The following is a 15285-nucleotide window of genomic DNA, read 5'->3' as shown; positions in this document are numbered from 1 at the left end:
ATGGCATGCCATCCACATGGGACGCCATCATGACAGCAGCAAAACGCTTTGCGGAAACGGAGAAGCAACTGGGTAGAGATCTCCCACAGAGCACAAACCTCTACACCAAGAAAACAAGAGAAGACAACGTCCTTACCGCCCGATTAAACAAAAAGCGGAAGCTAGGCATTTGGCAGTCAAGGGTAAACTTTGACACCTCATCCGGCTTGCAACATCGGTTAGGCGGAAGGGATAACGTACAGTCAAACCAGAACTCCAGATGGACGCCACTCACCAAAAGCGTCACCGAGATATTCGCCACTGAGGAGCTCCCATGGCCAAAGGCTCCAATAATCCGACATCGTCACAATGCTGATCGGAGCAAATACTGTGATTTTCACAGGACAAAAGGCCACAACACTGAAGAATGCATAGACGTAAAGGACATGGTCGAAGCATTTTTCAGATATGGGACGCTTGCGCACCTCGTGGCGCAATGAACGCTGAGCAGGCTGATGCGTGTAGAACCCCAGCTGGGGAAAACACGAATAAAATTGCAGCTTCAATGTGGAGACTACATGCTGCGTAAAGAACGAGATCCCGAACCAGGTGCATATCGGCTCGATGGCACTCCCATCCCAACGTGGAAGGGAGCTCAATTACACAGTTTGCATGTAGATCAATTCCAAATTTGTAAAGAAAAGGCCCAGAGCCACTTCTAATGGAAATGATTCTCCTTAAAACATCGACGATGATAATTTTACATTTATACTTTTAAACTTTCCACACGGATATGCCGGTCTTCACCGCATACATGTGTGAAAGTCGTTGCGTGGGGAAGGCGGCAAAACCCGCATAAACCCAAAAAACGGAAACTTTCACGCAGGTCAGTTAAGGGTAAAGTTCAGTCATCCCACTAAATGAAAGTGCCGGTCTATCCGCATGAATCATGATAGAGGAAACTGAACACTAACCTATTAACAACCGCGCGTCGAACGGTTAATTCAACACTGATGCCGGTTTTCACCGCATAATTACGTGGAAAGTCGTTGAGTGGGGAAGGCAGCAAAACCCGCATAAACCCAAAAAACGGCAAACCTTCACGCAGGTCAGTCATAGGTAAACTTTGGTCAACTAAATGAAAGTGCTGGTCCTAACCGCACAAGTCATGAGAGGAAACCGAACCTATTGACAACCGCGCGTCGAACGGAAAACTTATTTAAAACAGAATTTCTAACAAAAGGATGAGGAAAACCTACACGCAGGTCAGATGTAGGTAAAGTTTAGCCATCCTACTAAGTGCAAGTGACGGTCCTACCCGCACAATCACGAAAGAGGAAGCAAAACTTCAACCTATTATCTACCACGTTCAAAGGTTAACTTATCCTAAACACTTAGAAATTTCAAAAAAGATGAGGAAAACCTCCACGCAGGTCAGATGTAGGTAAAGTTTAGCCATCCTACTAAGTGCAAGTGACGGTCCTACCCGCACAATCACGAAAGAGGAAGCAAAACTTCAACCTATTATCTACCACGTTCAAAGGTTAACTTATTCTAAACACTTGGAAAATTGCTAATTTAAACTAAAGTATGCAAGTCATATAACGTTTATAAAGCAAGGAATCCAGTGAAAGTAGCGGTCTTACCCGCACAAAGATTTATATTTCATAATATTACAAGAATGGCCGGGTAACTACCCGCCTACAAGAATATAAATCTATACAAGCTAAATCTATCCTAGCAGTGGGAAGGGATCTTCAGGATCAAGCTTCAGGGCCACTTCCACTTGGACCCGCACCATCAGTAGAACGTGACGGTTCAAGGAAAGCTTTAAGGATAGCTAGCCCATCATCAGCAGTAGCAACTTGGTTCACCTTCTCCACCACCGGATGCGGGAAGGCGGCATACTGATTCACTGCTTGGTCGTAAACAGCTTCAGTATCAACATTATACAAAGGGAAGTTGGAAGGCGGGATGCCTTTCTCAACGAACCCTAGACCAAGCAGGAAGCCGGCCTTTTCCCCATCCTCGTGAGAAGCGTTGAGGGCTGCGCTCATAGCATCGTCATAAGACGTCTCCGTGAAAACCCGATGCACAACCTACAAAAAAGAAAATATACAAGTATCAGAACCTTTTCTATTTACAAAGAAAAGCGTAAAGACATGAAAAGCTTACCTGAGACAACGCTTCTCGAAGAAGCCATTCCTTGGCAACCAGAGCTTCTTGGATGGCAGCTTGAGCTTCGTTACGGGCGCGTTCGGCTTCACTTTTATTGAGGTTGGCAAGCAACACTTCTTTAGCCGCAGCCTCTTCGACGCCCTTTAGCTTCCGCTCAGTATGGTCAAGCACCCCCCTCTGGTCCAAGATCTCCTGGAGCTTTTTGGCGTCTTCCATCGCCAAGGCATCATGAGCCTGCTGGAGAGCCTCTAATTTGGCCTTAAGCTCCTCATTCTCCACGCGTAGAGGCTCAGCAACAGCTTCAGCCTTGGTGGCCCTCTCGGTTGCGTTCCGTGCGGTTTCCGTAGCCAGCCGAAGCTGTTCATTAACAGCTTGGGCAGCCTTGGAACGGGCCTCGAGCCGGGCCTGAACTTCAACCTCGAGGGCTTTGAAGGCCTTCTCCTTTTCCGCAGCCACTGCGGTAAGCCTTAAGTTCTCCTCCCGGACAGCCCGCGCCTGAGCTACTTCTTGGATGCGAGCTGCTTTTAACTTGTCGTTTTCACGACAAAGCAGCTCGACACGCGGCTGCATCCGGGCCAGGAGAACCCGAAGCTTATTGGTTAGCCTACCCTCCTGGTAGCTAGCCATGGCTTCCCCCAACGCACCACTGGGAGCTGCGTGACGAGCCCAGTCCACGCACTCCACAGGCGTGCGAAGGGTTGTTCCCCGGCGGATGTTCCATCTACGGGTTTTCTTGAGCCTAAATGTACGGACAGGCGGGGATGAACCCGATGGAGCCGGCCTCTTCACGCCGCTCACCATTGTCATCCTGGGCTCTCCGGAGGTGACAGTTGTCGCAGCCTCCGGAGCGGTGGTCTTATCACCACCGGGATTCCCCGCCACCTCTTCGCTCTCGGTCTCCGAATCAGACCGAGGCACCGGATCGGCAGTGGAGGCCACCTTCTCCTTCCCCTTCCCGCCGGCAGCCTTCTTCTTCCGCACCAACGGAGGACCATCTGCGGATTCCTCATCAGAACATACGATTGGAGGAATTCCAGCAGAGGTTTCAACATTGAGGGGTCGAGGGTTGAATAGCGCCTTACCTAGCCGCCTGGCGCTCAGGATCTCGTGGCCTAGCGGGTAGACCTCCACGAACCGATCCGCCGTTTGTTCTAGGATGGGCAACTCGTTCTCGTCTAGAGCGCGAGTACCCATCCGAGCGGGACTGTCAGCCTCCCGCGGGTACATGAGCGACTGCAAGTCGTTCCCCTCTGAAATAAACAGGAAAGAAGTTAGAAGAGATTCTAAATTAACAAAAAGAAACAGAGCATACCGTAAGGAACAGAGTTCGAACCGTATTCAAGGACGATTGGGATCTTTTGCGCATCCGCATCCTTCCACACCCGGCTCATCCCCAGCATCACCATCCCGGACTCCGCAAACCGGTAAACCGGAGATTGGACTCGGGATATCTTCACAAACCATTCCGCCTCCTGGTAGTTGGAGGCGTGAAGGCTGGGAAGTGCTTGCCCATTCTTGAATTTCATGGCAAGGGGGATGGCCCGAGCGGAGATGTAGAAAAACTCCCGCTTCCACGAGCGAAGACTGCGCTCGGTTGCGCAACTCTTCAAACCCTTAATCCGGGTTATCAGGGTATACCACCCCTGGATGCACCTCCAAGTGTAGAAGGTCATCAGGCGGTCGACATAGGGCTCAATGCCCAGAATCCGGCACACCCACTCGAAGTGGCGAATCTTGGCGATCGCCATCGGATGCACCTCGGTCAGGTGCACGCCGTGCCTCTCCAGGACACGGTACACAAACTCTGTCAACGGGAACCTAAGATTCCCATAGACAAAGAATGCATTATATACCCCGATCTTGCCTCTGGGGGCATCATACACCGTCTGATGGGGTTCAGGAAACTCAGGCTCGAGAGACTCGAGCATGAACTTCCTGACGATGTACTGATACAGATCGACAGGCAGAGCACACTGGCACTCGCCAGCAGTACTCTTGTCATCGGCAAACACCCCAGCCTCCTGGGCTGTAGATTCGAGATCACGAGAAGACATCTTGCAGATGAAAGAAAAAAACGATTTCAAGAGAATGCTTGCCTGAAAAGGTGAGTATTCGCCGGAAATCGTTTTGAAGATGAAGAGAAAAGTGAAAGTGTGGATTACAAAGAACCCTCTCCCCCTTTATATACTAATCGCAATTAATGCGATGAATTTAATGCGGAAGAGAGAGAAATCGAAGGTGCAATGAAACTATGGCACGTGGCAAAAAGCAAGCTGGCAACAGCTGTTGAAAGGACGCGTACCATTAATTTCGCGGCCACGCGCCCGAAAAATCGCGCCCACGCGCCTGAAAAAGCGTCTGGAATGACCATGTACTGTCACGTCACCATAACTTCCTGCACGTCCTGACACAGTCAGAAGAAACCGTCGCACGACGTTTCAGAGGTTTGGACTGTTCTTATCCTTTCACCAACTCTTCGAATTTCAAAAAAAAAAAAAAAAAATTCAAAAAGATTCAAAAGTAAGCGGGAAAATACCCCTTACCTTGGCAACCAAGTAACCATAAGACGGGTACGGGTACAGTGTTAAGGCAAAACCCTTCACATACCTAGCACCCGCAGGGAATTGACGCCAGGAATACCTTGGAAGTAAAGTAACCGTAAGACGAGCGCGGGTACAGTGTTAAGGCAAAACCCTTCACATACCTAGCGCTCCGCAGGAAATTGAAACCAAGGATCTTCTGGGCAATGCTTGCGGAAACGGAAATAACATCCCCGCATAGCGGGAATGTCGAGAACTACATTGTTTGAAGCTCCAGGACGGAATTGGTGGTTTTAACATAATTGATCACTATGTTCAAAACTACCAAAACCTCATGGAGAATCCACACAAGTGGGACTCAACGCTCCTGACTTGCGAGGAGGTTACAGACCTACCCGCATCATACCCAAGGATCAAGCAGGAAAGTCGGGAATTTCTGCAAGTGACAAGGACTTCCGCGGGAAGAATCCCCATGGAAAACCTTAAAAAACCCCTTTTCAAAACCCTTTGCTTAAGTCCAAAAGTTCACCTCACTTTATTAAACATTCATGAGAAGAACATTGGACTGGGGGGACTTGAAGAGGTAGGTCCCAGCAGAGCCCAGTTGGACCCGCAAGACTCACCTTCAAAAGAGACGTCTGCGCAGAAACCAACTGGATACGCAGGACCCACCATGCTCAGAGACGTGACGTCCTTACGCGCAGTACGCAAGCTGTTCCCGTAGGAAATGCCTCCCAATGGTGAAGTACTCTGCCTGTTCCCGCAGCTGCGGATACAAGCCATCAGGGAAGGCCACCCGCGCAGCAAGGCTACACGCACAAGGCACTTAGCTCTCATTCAGTGTCACCTGAAGGAATGAGCAAAGCCGGGAACAATCCCGCACATAGGCGGGAGGGGGAATACTCCCGCCCAAAAGCCAGTCCGTACGATACGGGAAGATCTTCTGTACTGTACCTGACGAGGTATGGGCAAAAGATCTGACTAAAGATACGACATCTTATTGACAACAGTATGGCGAGCAGCATGCTCTTGTACTGTATGTCACTATTAGCCGCTGCCTACTCACCAACTCCTGTCATACCACGTGCATAGCCTGCAGTTGGTGGAAAAGGAATAGTACACAGCAGGCCTGGTCACTGTCAGCCGCTGCCTACCCACCAACTACCAGCAGGGCACGTGCGTAGGCCACAGTTGGTAGAACAGGAATACTATTCAGCCGGCTACACCTCCTTGGAAACCTACCTTCGGCTATAAATACCCCAAATGGTATGATCATCTCATCTTATCATATTATCATCATATTACACCTGATATCTGCTCTAGCAATCTCTTAATATACATTTATATTTAAAGAGCAATCTAGTCTGATTCTCACGCCGGAGGGTGGTCACAAGGAGGAACCCCCCCCCTTCTCAGTGACGAGCTCACGGTCTGTTTTGCAGGTTATTAGAAGAACCATCTTTGCCGGGTCTAACCCCTCGTGGGAAACATCTATCTAATCCCCAGGTTACCCGTAATCTGCCCGGGGTCCGGTTAGTGTTTCTTCAGGTCTCTAAACAATGACAAGCTTTGTTGTGTACGCATATCAAGGGCGGACCCACACTTAATATATATATATTATTAATAATTAATAAAATGCTTAATTTATTCATGTTTTTACTAAAAAAATTGCTTACTTAACTATCTTTTAACTAGCCTTTTTCTTTTTTCTCCCTTTACTAATTTCGGGGTTTGATGACTTGCTTAAGTTTTCATATTAATCTTTTACGTTTTTTTACCCGACCCAGTTAACACCCAATAAAAACACAGTAAAACCGGTCAAAACTCGGTTAAAGACTCAACCATACCCAGATCTAGTTATCCAGCACGGTCCTTGACTTTGTTGATAAAATCCAGAACCAGTTCGGCAGTTCCTACCTATGGTTGTCCACCTAGCTACGCCCATTGTACAGATTCATCTAACCTGACTACAAAAAGATGTAATATTTAGCCAAAAAGTAGGATCCTCTTTAATCATATTAAATTATTAATGACACTGGCCTCGTTGTATCTCAGGTTGTTAAATTGAGCATCATTCCTACATTATTGACCACATCGCTACCTAAAACACCGCCAAAATTGACCCCTTTTTTTATCAGTTTCATGTTGTTTGTTAATTTTTTAAATTTAGAAAACTTTATAGGCATTTAGTGCTATAGGGGGTTGACTTTGCTCTAATAAAAGATGAGTAGTGACATGCCAAAGCTTTTTTTTTATCCCGAATTTGACATGAAGATAGATTTTACAAGTTGATAAAAGGTGATTGAAGATGTGTTAGTACAATAATGCATTAGTGAAGTTTACAAGACATAACCTAAAGGGATTGGTGTTTAGAAGATAATTCAAAAAGAATGGTTATAGTACTATCAAATAGGTTCATGAAAATAAAATACAATATTTTATTTTTAAAGAGAATTAAGGGTCTTCCGGATATACTTGTAAGCATCTATGTACTATCTCTAAAGACAGATAAATATATGCTTGTTGATACTAGAACTCTAGAAGAAAGACTTGATTTCTACTATCATATAAACTCTTTTAACTAGTCAAATTGTCAATTATCTAAAGTGGATGGTATGATAAATGATGTAGAATATGACCTCTTGATATCGTCATTATCAGCCAAATCCTACTAGTTGTATGTACACACTATAGGGTCATATATAGGGAGGACCACTTTGACACTTGTATATATCCTCAAAGCTTTACGGGATATGGAAATACTTTCAAGAAGTAACGATTGCTTGAATGATGATTATTAGTTGTAGCAGATCTCCAAAGTGTCTAAAACTTTATCATGATTAAGGTTGTAAACAAAACAAATTTTTGGCGAACCGTTCATGAATGGTTCGGCATGAAGCACGTTCGATAAACTAAATGAATAAACATGAACACATGCCTTGTTCGTTCAATAAACGTGTGATAATGTATTCGTCCATATTCATTAACGTTTGTTTATGTTCGTTCATTAAAGATTATTAATACTCTTTAATGACTTTTATAATCTTATCATATACATTTAAACAAAAATGTTAACTTACAATCCAAAAATAGATATGCATTATGTTACTAATTTATATGTAAAATCAACATATAAATATGAATATTAAAAAAAACACGAACACAAACTTGGTAACCAGACAGAACTGTTGCCACTGACAATTTTCGTTTAGCCGAATCTATTAAATCATTGTTTGTGCTTATATGTGTTCGTCACAGTTTACAAACAAGTTCATTTCCTTAATGAACAAGCACAAACATAAAATTATGTTCGGTTAGTTATTCGTAAACTGTCTGCTTCCCCTAATATATGATACTTAAAGATGAAGTTTCAATTAGATAATTCCAACGCCATTAGAAAAAACTAATATCGAATGACATAGTGTCCACATATTGGTGAAAAATTGAAGAGTAATTGAGTAAACGTTATTCAAAAGGAAAGAATATGTATAATGATTTATAATTTTAAATCAATACCTCCCATAAAAAAAATAAAAAACGATCCATGATTAAAATAATAATTACACCTGTCACCTTTAGATTTGCACTTTCTGACTAATTAATCACTTTTTTCAACTACTTAACCCACCTCTACTCACCTTGATTTCATAACCCATGGCAGACACCACAAAACCCACCGCCACCACCACCACCACCACCGCCACCGCCGCCGCCGTAAAACCACCACCACCCACCACCAAATCCAACCCCTACAACCGCTACCCATACCGTCCAAACCCCAACATCTACCGCCGCAACCGCCGCCGCAACTACTTCTGCCTCTGCTGCTTCTGGACAATATTAATAATAATCCTCCTCTTACTCATCGCCACCATTGCCGGCTGCATCCTCTACCTCCTCTACCGGCCCCACCGTCCCACATTCTCCATCACATCACTCAAAACATCTCAGTTCAACCTCACCACAAACTCCGATGGCACCACACACCTCACGTCAAACCTTAACCTCACTTTGTCCACCAGAAACCCCAACAAACGTGTCACGTTCTTCTACGATCCGATCACAGTCTCGTTACTGTTACAAACCCAGGATACCCAGATCGGAAACGGGTCGGTGGCGAATTCGTTTGTTAGTGACCCGAATAATATTACGGTGGTTCGGGCTGGATTAAACGGGGCGAATGTGTTACTGGAGTCGAGTGTTGTGAATCGGGTTAGATCGGATCTGAAGAAAGGTGGAGTGAGGTTGAAGATTTATTTGGATACGAAAACCCAAGTGAAGATTGAGTCGTTTAGAAGTAAGAAAGTTGGGATTCGGATCGAATGTGATGGGATTCGTAGCTTGGTCCCGAAAGGGGGAAGGAATGCGACGGTGGCGGCTTCGGTTAATGATGCCAAGTGTAATGTTGACCTGCGGGTTAAGATTTGGAAATGGACGTTTTCGAGTTAGGGGTTTGTTAGTTAGTTCGTTACACGGTTAATTTGTTTTGTTTTTTTTTTTTTTTTTGTTATTAATATTATTGACTTGATGATGATTTGATGAGATTAGATAAGAGGATGATAGAAGAAGGATTGAAGGAAATGTAATTTTTCGTTACTCGTTGGTGATGATACTGAAATTATTGTAATTGTTTTCATTTGATTGAGTGTGTTTTTTTCACCTAAGAAATATTCGTTGTAAATGATTATTATTAATTAATGATTATTTGTTTTTTCTTTGCTTCAAACGTTCTTTCTTAAGAAAATCCATTTAGTTTGTATTTTTATACTTGATATAAAGAAAAGTACGTACTCACTTTTGTCATTTTCATCAAAATTAATTTTTTTTTTTATATTTCTGTCATCATGTTTCATTTTCATACCGTTTCAATCCAATTTACTTGCTTTTTTCCTGTGATTTATAATAATTTTAAAGTTTGATATTGCTTTTAAAATTTCCATTTTGGGTAGGTGTGCTATTGGTTGCTCAAAATAGAAAAATATACATGTGCCATGTTGCTATATTTTTCTTTCCTATATTTTTTTTCACAAATGCTTTTAATGTTACTTAACACCAATAATGTTAAATTATTGTCATTGTTAATCATAATCAGGTTTGAATGTGTGATCATGTAAGAGAGATGTGATTTTATCAAATGGACCAGCTCCAGCCTCCAAGTTGACTTTCGTTCCTGTATGACTATTTGAATACGTGATGCTTATGATTTATATCTAGTATGGTCATTAAAGTTAATTGCCAACTTTAACACTTGTATGCCATTCCTATTTGTTTATGGCATTTTAATGTATTTAAACTCACTTTAATCTCAGAGGCTCCTAAACTGCAAAAATTAAATATAAAAGAGTCCGATAATTATTATTTTCTTTCATATATATTTAGTGAATTACATAAACTAATTATGCTTTTTTAGTTACAAATATCTTATGAATTTCTTTCTCGTTGTTTTATTTTTGTTCACTCTTTTTCTTAAAGTAAGAATTTTATAAACAAGACACCCCTCTTCACAAGAGGCCACACCAAACGAACTTACATTAAACTGAATTTACACAATTCAGACCGTGGTCTTACAATTTAACCTATATTTGTAAATTAAAAAGAAAAAAAAAAAGCCCTCCAACAATGTCTTCTATCTTTGATCGCCTTGCCTTCAATATTTTAAAAGTAACCACATTGATAATTATTCAATTAAAAACCCTTCCTCTTCAACCTGATCAAGAACCACCATATAATTAGCATTTAACACCTTTAGCCATAATTAACAATTAGCATTTGCTAATAAGTCGAATTTCATGAAACATTATACTATCTATAATATATATAAACGAAACCCTCAAAATCCTACGTGTCGTGATGAGGTCGCTTCCCCCTTTTATGGAAGCCATCAGATTGCTTGATTTTTAAATGAAGGCCTCTCATTGATTTAACTCAAATTCATGGGTATTGGTCTTACCATAACCAGATAGCTCTTAAACGGGTTATAACATCTCATTAAATTAAAAATTAATCTTACCAATTATTTGATATGAAAATCCTATAAAATAAGGATACATTAAAATTTTATATCCAATTTAAAAAGAAAAAGATATTATTTATAATTAATAAACAATTTTATAGTAAAAACATAAACGGGACATGGGTCACCAAATCCAGATAGTTTTTAAACGGGTTATAACATATCATTTATGTATGAAACCATTTCATCATCAAACCCTAAGTATATTATTAACTTTTTTACAATAAAGAAAATTAAAATCCAAAAACGCATAATGTAAAACAACCCCCGTAATACAGGGGATAAAATCTAGTATATAATAATTGAACAATGAATTCCTACAGTGAAGTTTTCATATGTGAATATTCAAATAAACATTTTTTAACAGTTCACCCAAACACTCCCTCAGTCTCTCTATTCATGTGTTTTGTTTAAAGTTTATACCGAAAATAATATGTTGCTAAATAAATTAATTTTTCTGTCAGTAATTAAGGCTATTGATTAGTTCAGCAGTTGACACGCTTGCTATACTTACACTTTGAATTGGCGCATGATCGATTCACCTCTTTATTGCCAGATTTTCTAGATATATTATTTGGAACAATTTCTTTTTCACCAATCTTTTTCTTACTTTTTTTTCTTTTTTTTTTCTTTTTCAATTTGTTTTCGCTTAACATTAGCTTAGCAAGGGACATGGACAAATAAACAAAATATCGAATAGATGCGTTAGAAAATGCGAAAATACAACTCGAGCCATGTGTCGAAGATGGAAAAACATGAGTAGCTGCATTAATTTGGCATGTTTGCTAGGTATAAAATATGTTGGGTTTACTTTTGTTTTGTCAATATTATTACTCTCGTTTGGTATGATTTATGTATTGGGTTCTACGTCAGACTTGTAGCTGTTATAATATGTCGTATGTGCGTTTTGATATTTGAGTTCGTGGCAAAAATTCCTTGCGTAACGCGCATGGTAAATATCTAGTGTATAAAACACCAAACCTTCACAAAACTATTTACAATGTAGTTGCAAATAGAACAAAGCACATTTAATCACTTAAAAAACAACATCAGACAAGGTTGGTTGAAGACGACTTAGAAAGTTTTATGAAATGGTCAAACAACGTTGGTTGTAGATAACTGTTGAAAAAGCGTTGATTAAAAGTGATAAGTTGAAAAGGAGAATTTGTTGGTGATGAATTGGCGGAGACCGTCATTCATATTTCAAGGGTCAAATGTCTTTGGGCAAGGAATCAAGAGCGATAGCCCGTCTCTATAGACTATAGAATGGATGTGTCTGGGTTTGGTTCATTGATTGTAGTGACATACATGGGATGATTGGGAAGGGTTATAAATTGATGAAGAAATAGCGTGGTAAAAGAACGACAAAAAGAAAACATCATGTTATGTTTAATTTCTAAAATCCCAAAATATTTTGGTTTGAAAATAAAGTGCATGTGTACACATTGACTCTGAAAGATATGCTGTCTTGGCAATTGTTCCTCGGGCATGATACAATTATATGAAGCACATGTGGGAGAATTATTTTATGCAATTTTGAGATCTAAGTAAAATTTATTTTGTCGGTGTATGTATATAATAAAAAAATAATTCCATATCTCTTTATTGATATAATTTAATAAATTAAAACATGACGGTAACATACCTGCTAGCAACATGGTCATCTGACGTTATATATAAAAAATGAATCATTCATAATATATTTATTTCTTATGTTCTATTTGTCATATTTATTTAAAACATGCTCAATAAGAAAAGAAAAGTTGTAAAAAAATTTAGTTTTTAAGTATCTTTTAAGTACTAAAAATTATGCTAGACATTTAACAGGTTTTCTCATTTATTGTATGTACTATAAAACATTTAATTCAAAATTTAAGCATACAATAAATCTTCATTTGAAACCTTAAAAACATTAAATTCAAACTTTAAACCGAAAATAATTTTTTATTTGAAACCGTAAAAACATTTAATACACTTTCTAAAACAGAAAGCAGCCTTCAAATTTCTTGAGTACATATAGATGAGTTTCTTAGTTGTTTTGATCATCTTCAAATAAGTATTAAAGATCATCCACCGAACTATGAGAACCATCATGAAACACATTTGTTTGCTTTTCACCATTTTGCCTTATGTATAGAGGTATACTTACGATTAATACTGACGTTGTGTTCATTTCTCTTGTTTCGATCATGGATTTTCATTGATATATCGTTTGTAATTTTATAGATATTTACGGTCAAGATTACAACCTCACCATCCATCAAGAGCCAGTAGGTGCACCGGGAGAGTGGAGCGTGACACTAGAAAACTCAAGCCCTTGTGTCATACTAAAAGCATACTTAGATTGTAAAGGGTTCCAATCCCATAAAGAAATTGATCCTAAAGTCATCTTAAAGCAAGGCGACGTATGCATAGTCAATGATGGTCAACGGATTAATCCTGGAGATAGCCTTAAGTTCATCTATGCATGGGAAAATCAGTTTCCTTTCAAATTGTTGAATCAATCTATAGCTTGTTCATAAATAATTCGCCGGGTAAAATGTAACAAGTGAGCCCCAAAATAAGTAAATAAAGGGAAAAAATTAGTTGGTTTTGCACTTCCAGCTATCGTAATCATCATGAGTTTATCATCTATTAAGAAGCTATAATTGTTAGATAACACCTTTTCTATTTTTCTATCTTATGTTTTGTTTTTCATTTTTTTGTACGAATTGTATACTTTTGTAAACCGGCATACGCGGAACAAAAGCTCCCTCCACAATCAGGAAGAGAGCCACAACCAACAAAACTGCATGAAAACAAACTTACATCAATTCAACCAATTGATAGACTTACTTTGGATCTATTTCTTAACTAAGGTTAGCCTAACGACTATTGTAATCAACTCTTTTATCCTAACCTCTTTACCATTAATTTTTTTTTCGCACTCGCCTTCCAAATTCTTCAACAAACAACGATAATGATCCCGTGAAACACCTTTCTCTCCTTGTGTCCGAGCCCCACAGATCTATGAAGTTCCAACGTGTCTCTAACCGAAAAACTGAAAATGGGTGGGATTTTACACCATATACTAATGTGATCCCACATCATTGTCGCAACCTTCACTGCAAAGTGAGCGCAAACGATCCGGAATCGGGATGTTTTTCTCCACCAACGCCTCCTGGGTAGGTAACCTATCCATTTCAGCTTTCCACGCATGAATCGTAACTTGATTGGCACCCACCTACTCCAATCTAAATCATATTGTTTGAAAAAATCCTTATTTATCAACATCTTGACCGATCTAACCGAAAGTTACCCTAATGAGTTTCCAAGCCATTCCCAACTATCTGAACCCCCTTTCCACACAACACTTGATAATTTTCTTTTGATTTATTTTTAACCTTTTATTTTAAAAAACTAGTTTAATAAAATTGTTTGAGCTAGAGGGAATAAGAGAATGAACAAGCAGGTGGTGGTTGTTGACAATGATGGTAGCGAAAATTGTGTTAGATTGTGACGTCAATTGATGACGGTGGTGGTGCAAAGACGGTGAAGAGACCATATAAAATAACAAGAAAGTAGATTTTTTAGTAATAAAAGTTTGTAGGGCTTAAAACAATATAAACCCTTTTATTGAAATGACGCATTGCAAAAAATAAAAAAAGAAAAACAAAAAGTTATGAAACTTTTAACATAGTAAGGAAAATGCAAGATAGGGCAACATATTGTGCCTTAATTTTCAATATATAGAGTTTGGGATTGCTTATTTTAGCATACTTATAACTTACTAATTTATTGAAAAGTAATAAGGTGTTTGCGTTTGCGTTTGCTTTTGTTGTGTGAGTGATAAGTTAATAAGTTATAATTTTATAACTTATTAATTTATTGATAAGTTATAAGGAGTTTTCATAAGCAATTGCAAACACCTCCTTAAGTAAATAGTGTATAAGTCATTGTTATTATGACATTAAGGTTAGTTGTTCCCTCTAGTGACCTAGTAGTGTATAGGTTTATCTTTGGTTATTTTTATGCTTAATTGTGTAGCGTGAAAAAACCCTGTAAATTTTTTTAATATTAAATAATTGGAAAATAGGAAATAAATAATCCCAACTTTTATGTATTGGCCGATAACTATCCAACTTTAAAAATCACTACCACGGTCCCAACTTTAAACTATTTTTGTCTAAATGGACCTCCGTTAAAAAACCCTTAACGCCATTTTTTTTTCCTAGTTTCAAAACGATGTGTTAGGGCCTTTGATCAGAGGAACGATACGAGTCGACTTATGTAAAACTTATCTCGAAACGGCGATTCAAGTGACTTTGATTTTTGCTAATTATAAATTCAAACACCCGAATTGAAACATTGTTTCGTCGCTTGGATCACCGTTTCGAGATAAGTTTTGCATCAATTGCCTCGTATTTTTTCCTCCGATCATAAGCCCTGAAACATCGTTTTGAAACTCGGAAAAAAACTAAACGGCGTTAAGTGTTTATAAACGGAGATCCATTGAGACAAAAATAGTTGAAAGTTATGACAGTTAGTAGTGATTTTTAAAGTTAAGATTATTATCAGCCAATACATAAAAGTTGG

The 15285-nt window shown here is 39.6% G+C and overlaps 1 protein-coding gene across 1 annotated transcript; it reads left to right on the top strand.

Moving 5' to 3' along the window:
- Positions 1-8351: 8351 nt before the first annotated feature.
- LOC143552765 (NDR1/HIN1-like protein 10) lies at positions 8352-9146 on the top strand. The gene has a single exon (XM_077042907.1). It carries the CDS (start codon positions 8352-8354, stop codon positions 9144-9146), a length of 795 nt encoding a protein of 264 aa, XP_076899022.1.
- The last annotated feature ends 6139 nt before the right edge of the window (positions 9147-15285 follow it).

The sequence above is a fragment of the Bidens hawaiensis genome, unplaced genomic scaffold (genome assembly GCF_021521415.1).
Source record: "Bidens hawaiensis isolate Kalapana, Puna unplaced genomic scaffold, B.hawaiensis_p1.1 tig00017033_1, whole genome shotgun sequence".
NCBI classification, from domain to species: domain Eukaryota; kingdom Viridiplantae; phylum Streptophyta; class Magnoliopsida; order Asterales; family Asteraceae; genus Bidens; species Bidens hawaiensis.
Note: the sequence above shows the minus strand (reverse complement) of the source record. Positions and strands in the feature narration are given on the sequence as shown.

What these genes read in the sequence shown, in the direction of transcription:
- LOC143552765 (XM_077042907.1), top strand. Translation starts at nt 8,352, where the DNA reads ATGGCAGACACCACAAAACCCACCGCCACCACCACCACCACCACCGCC.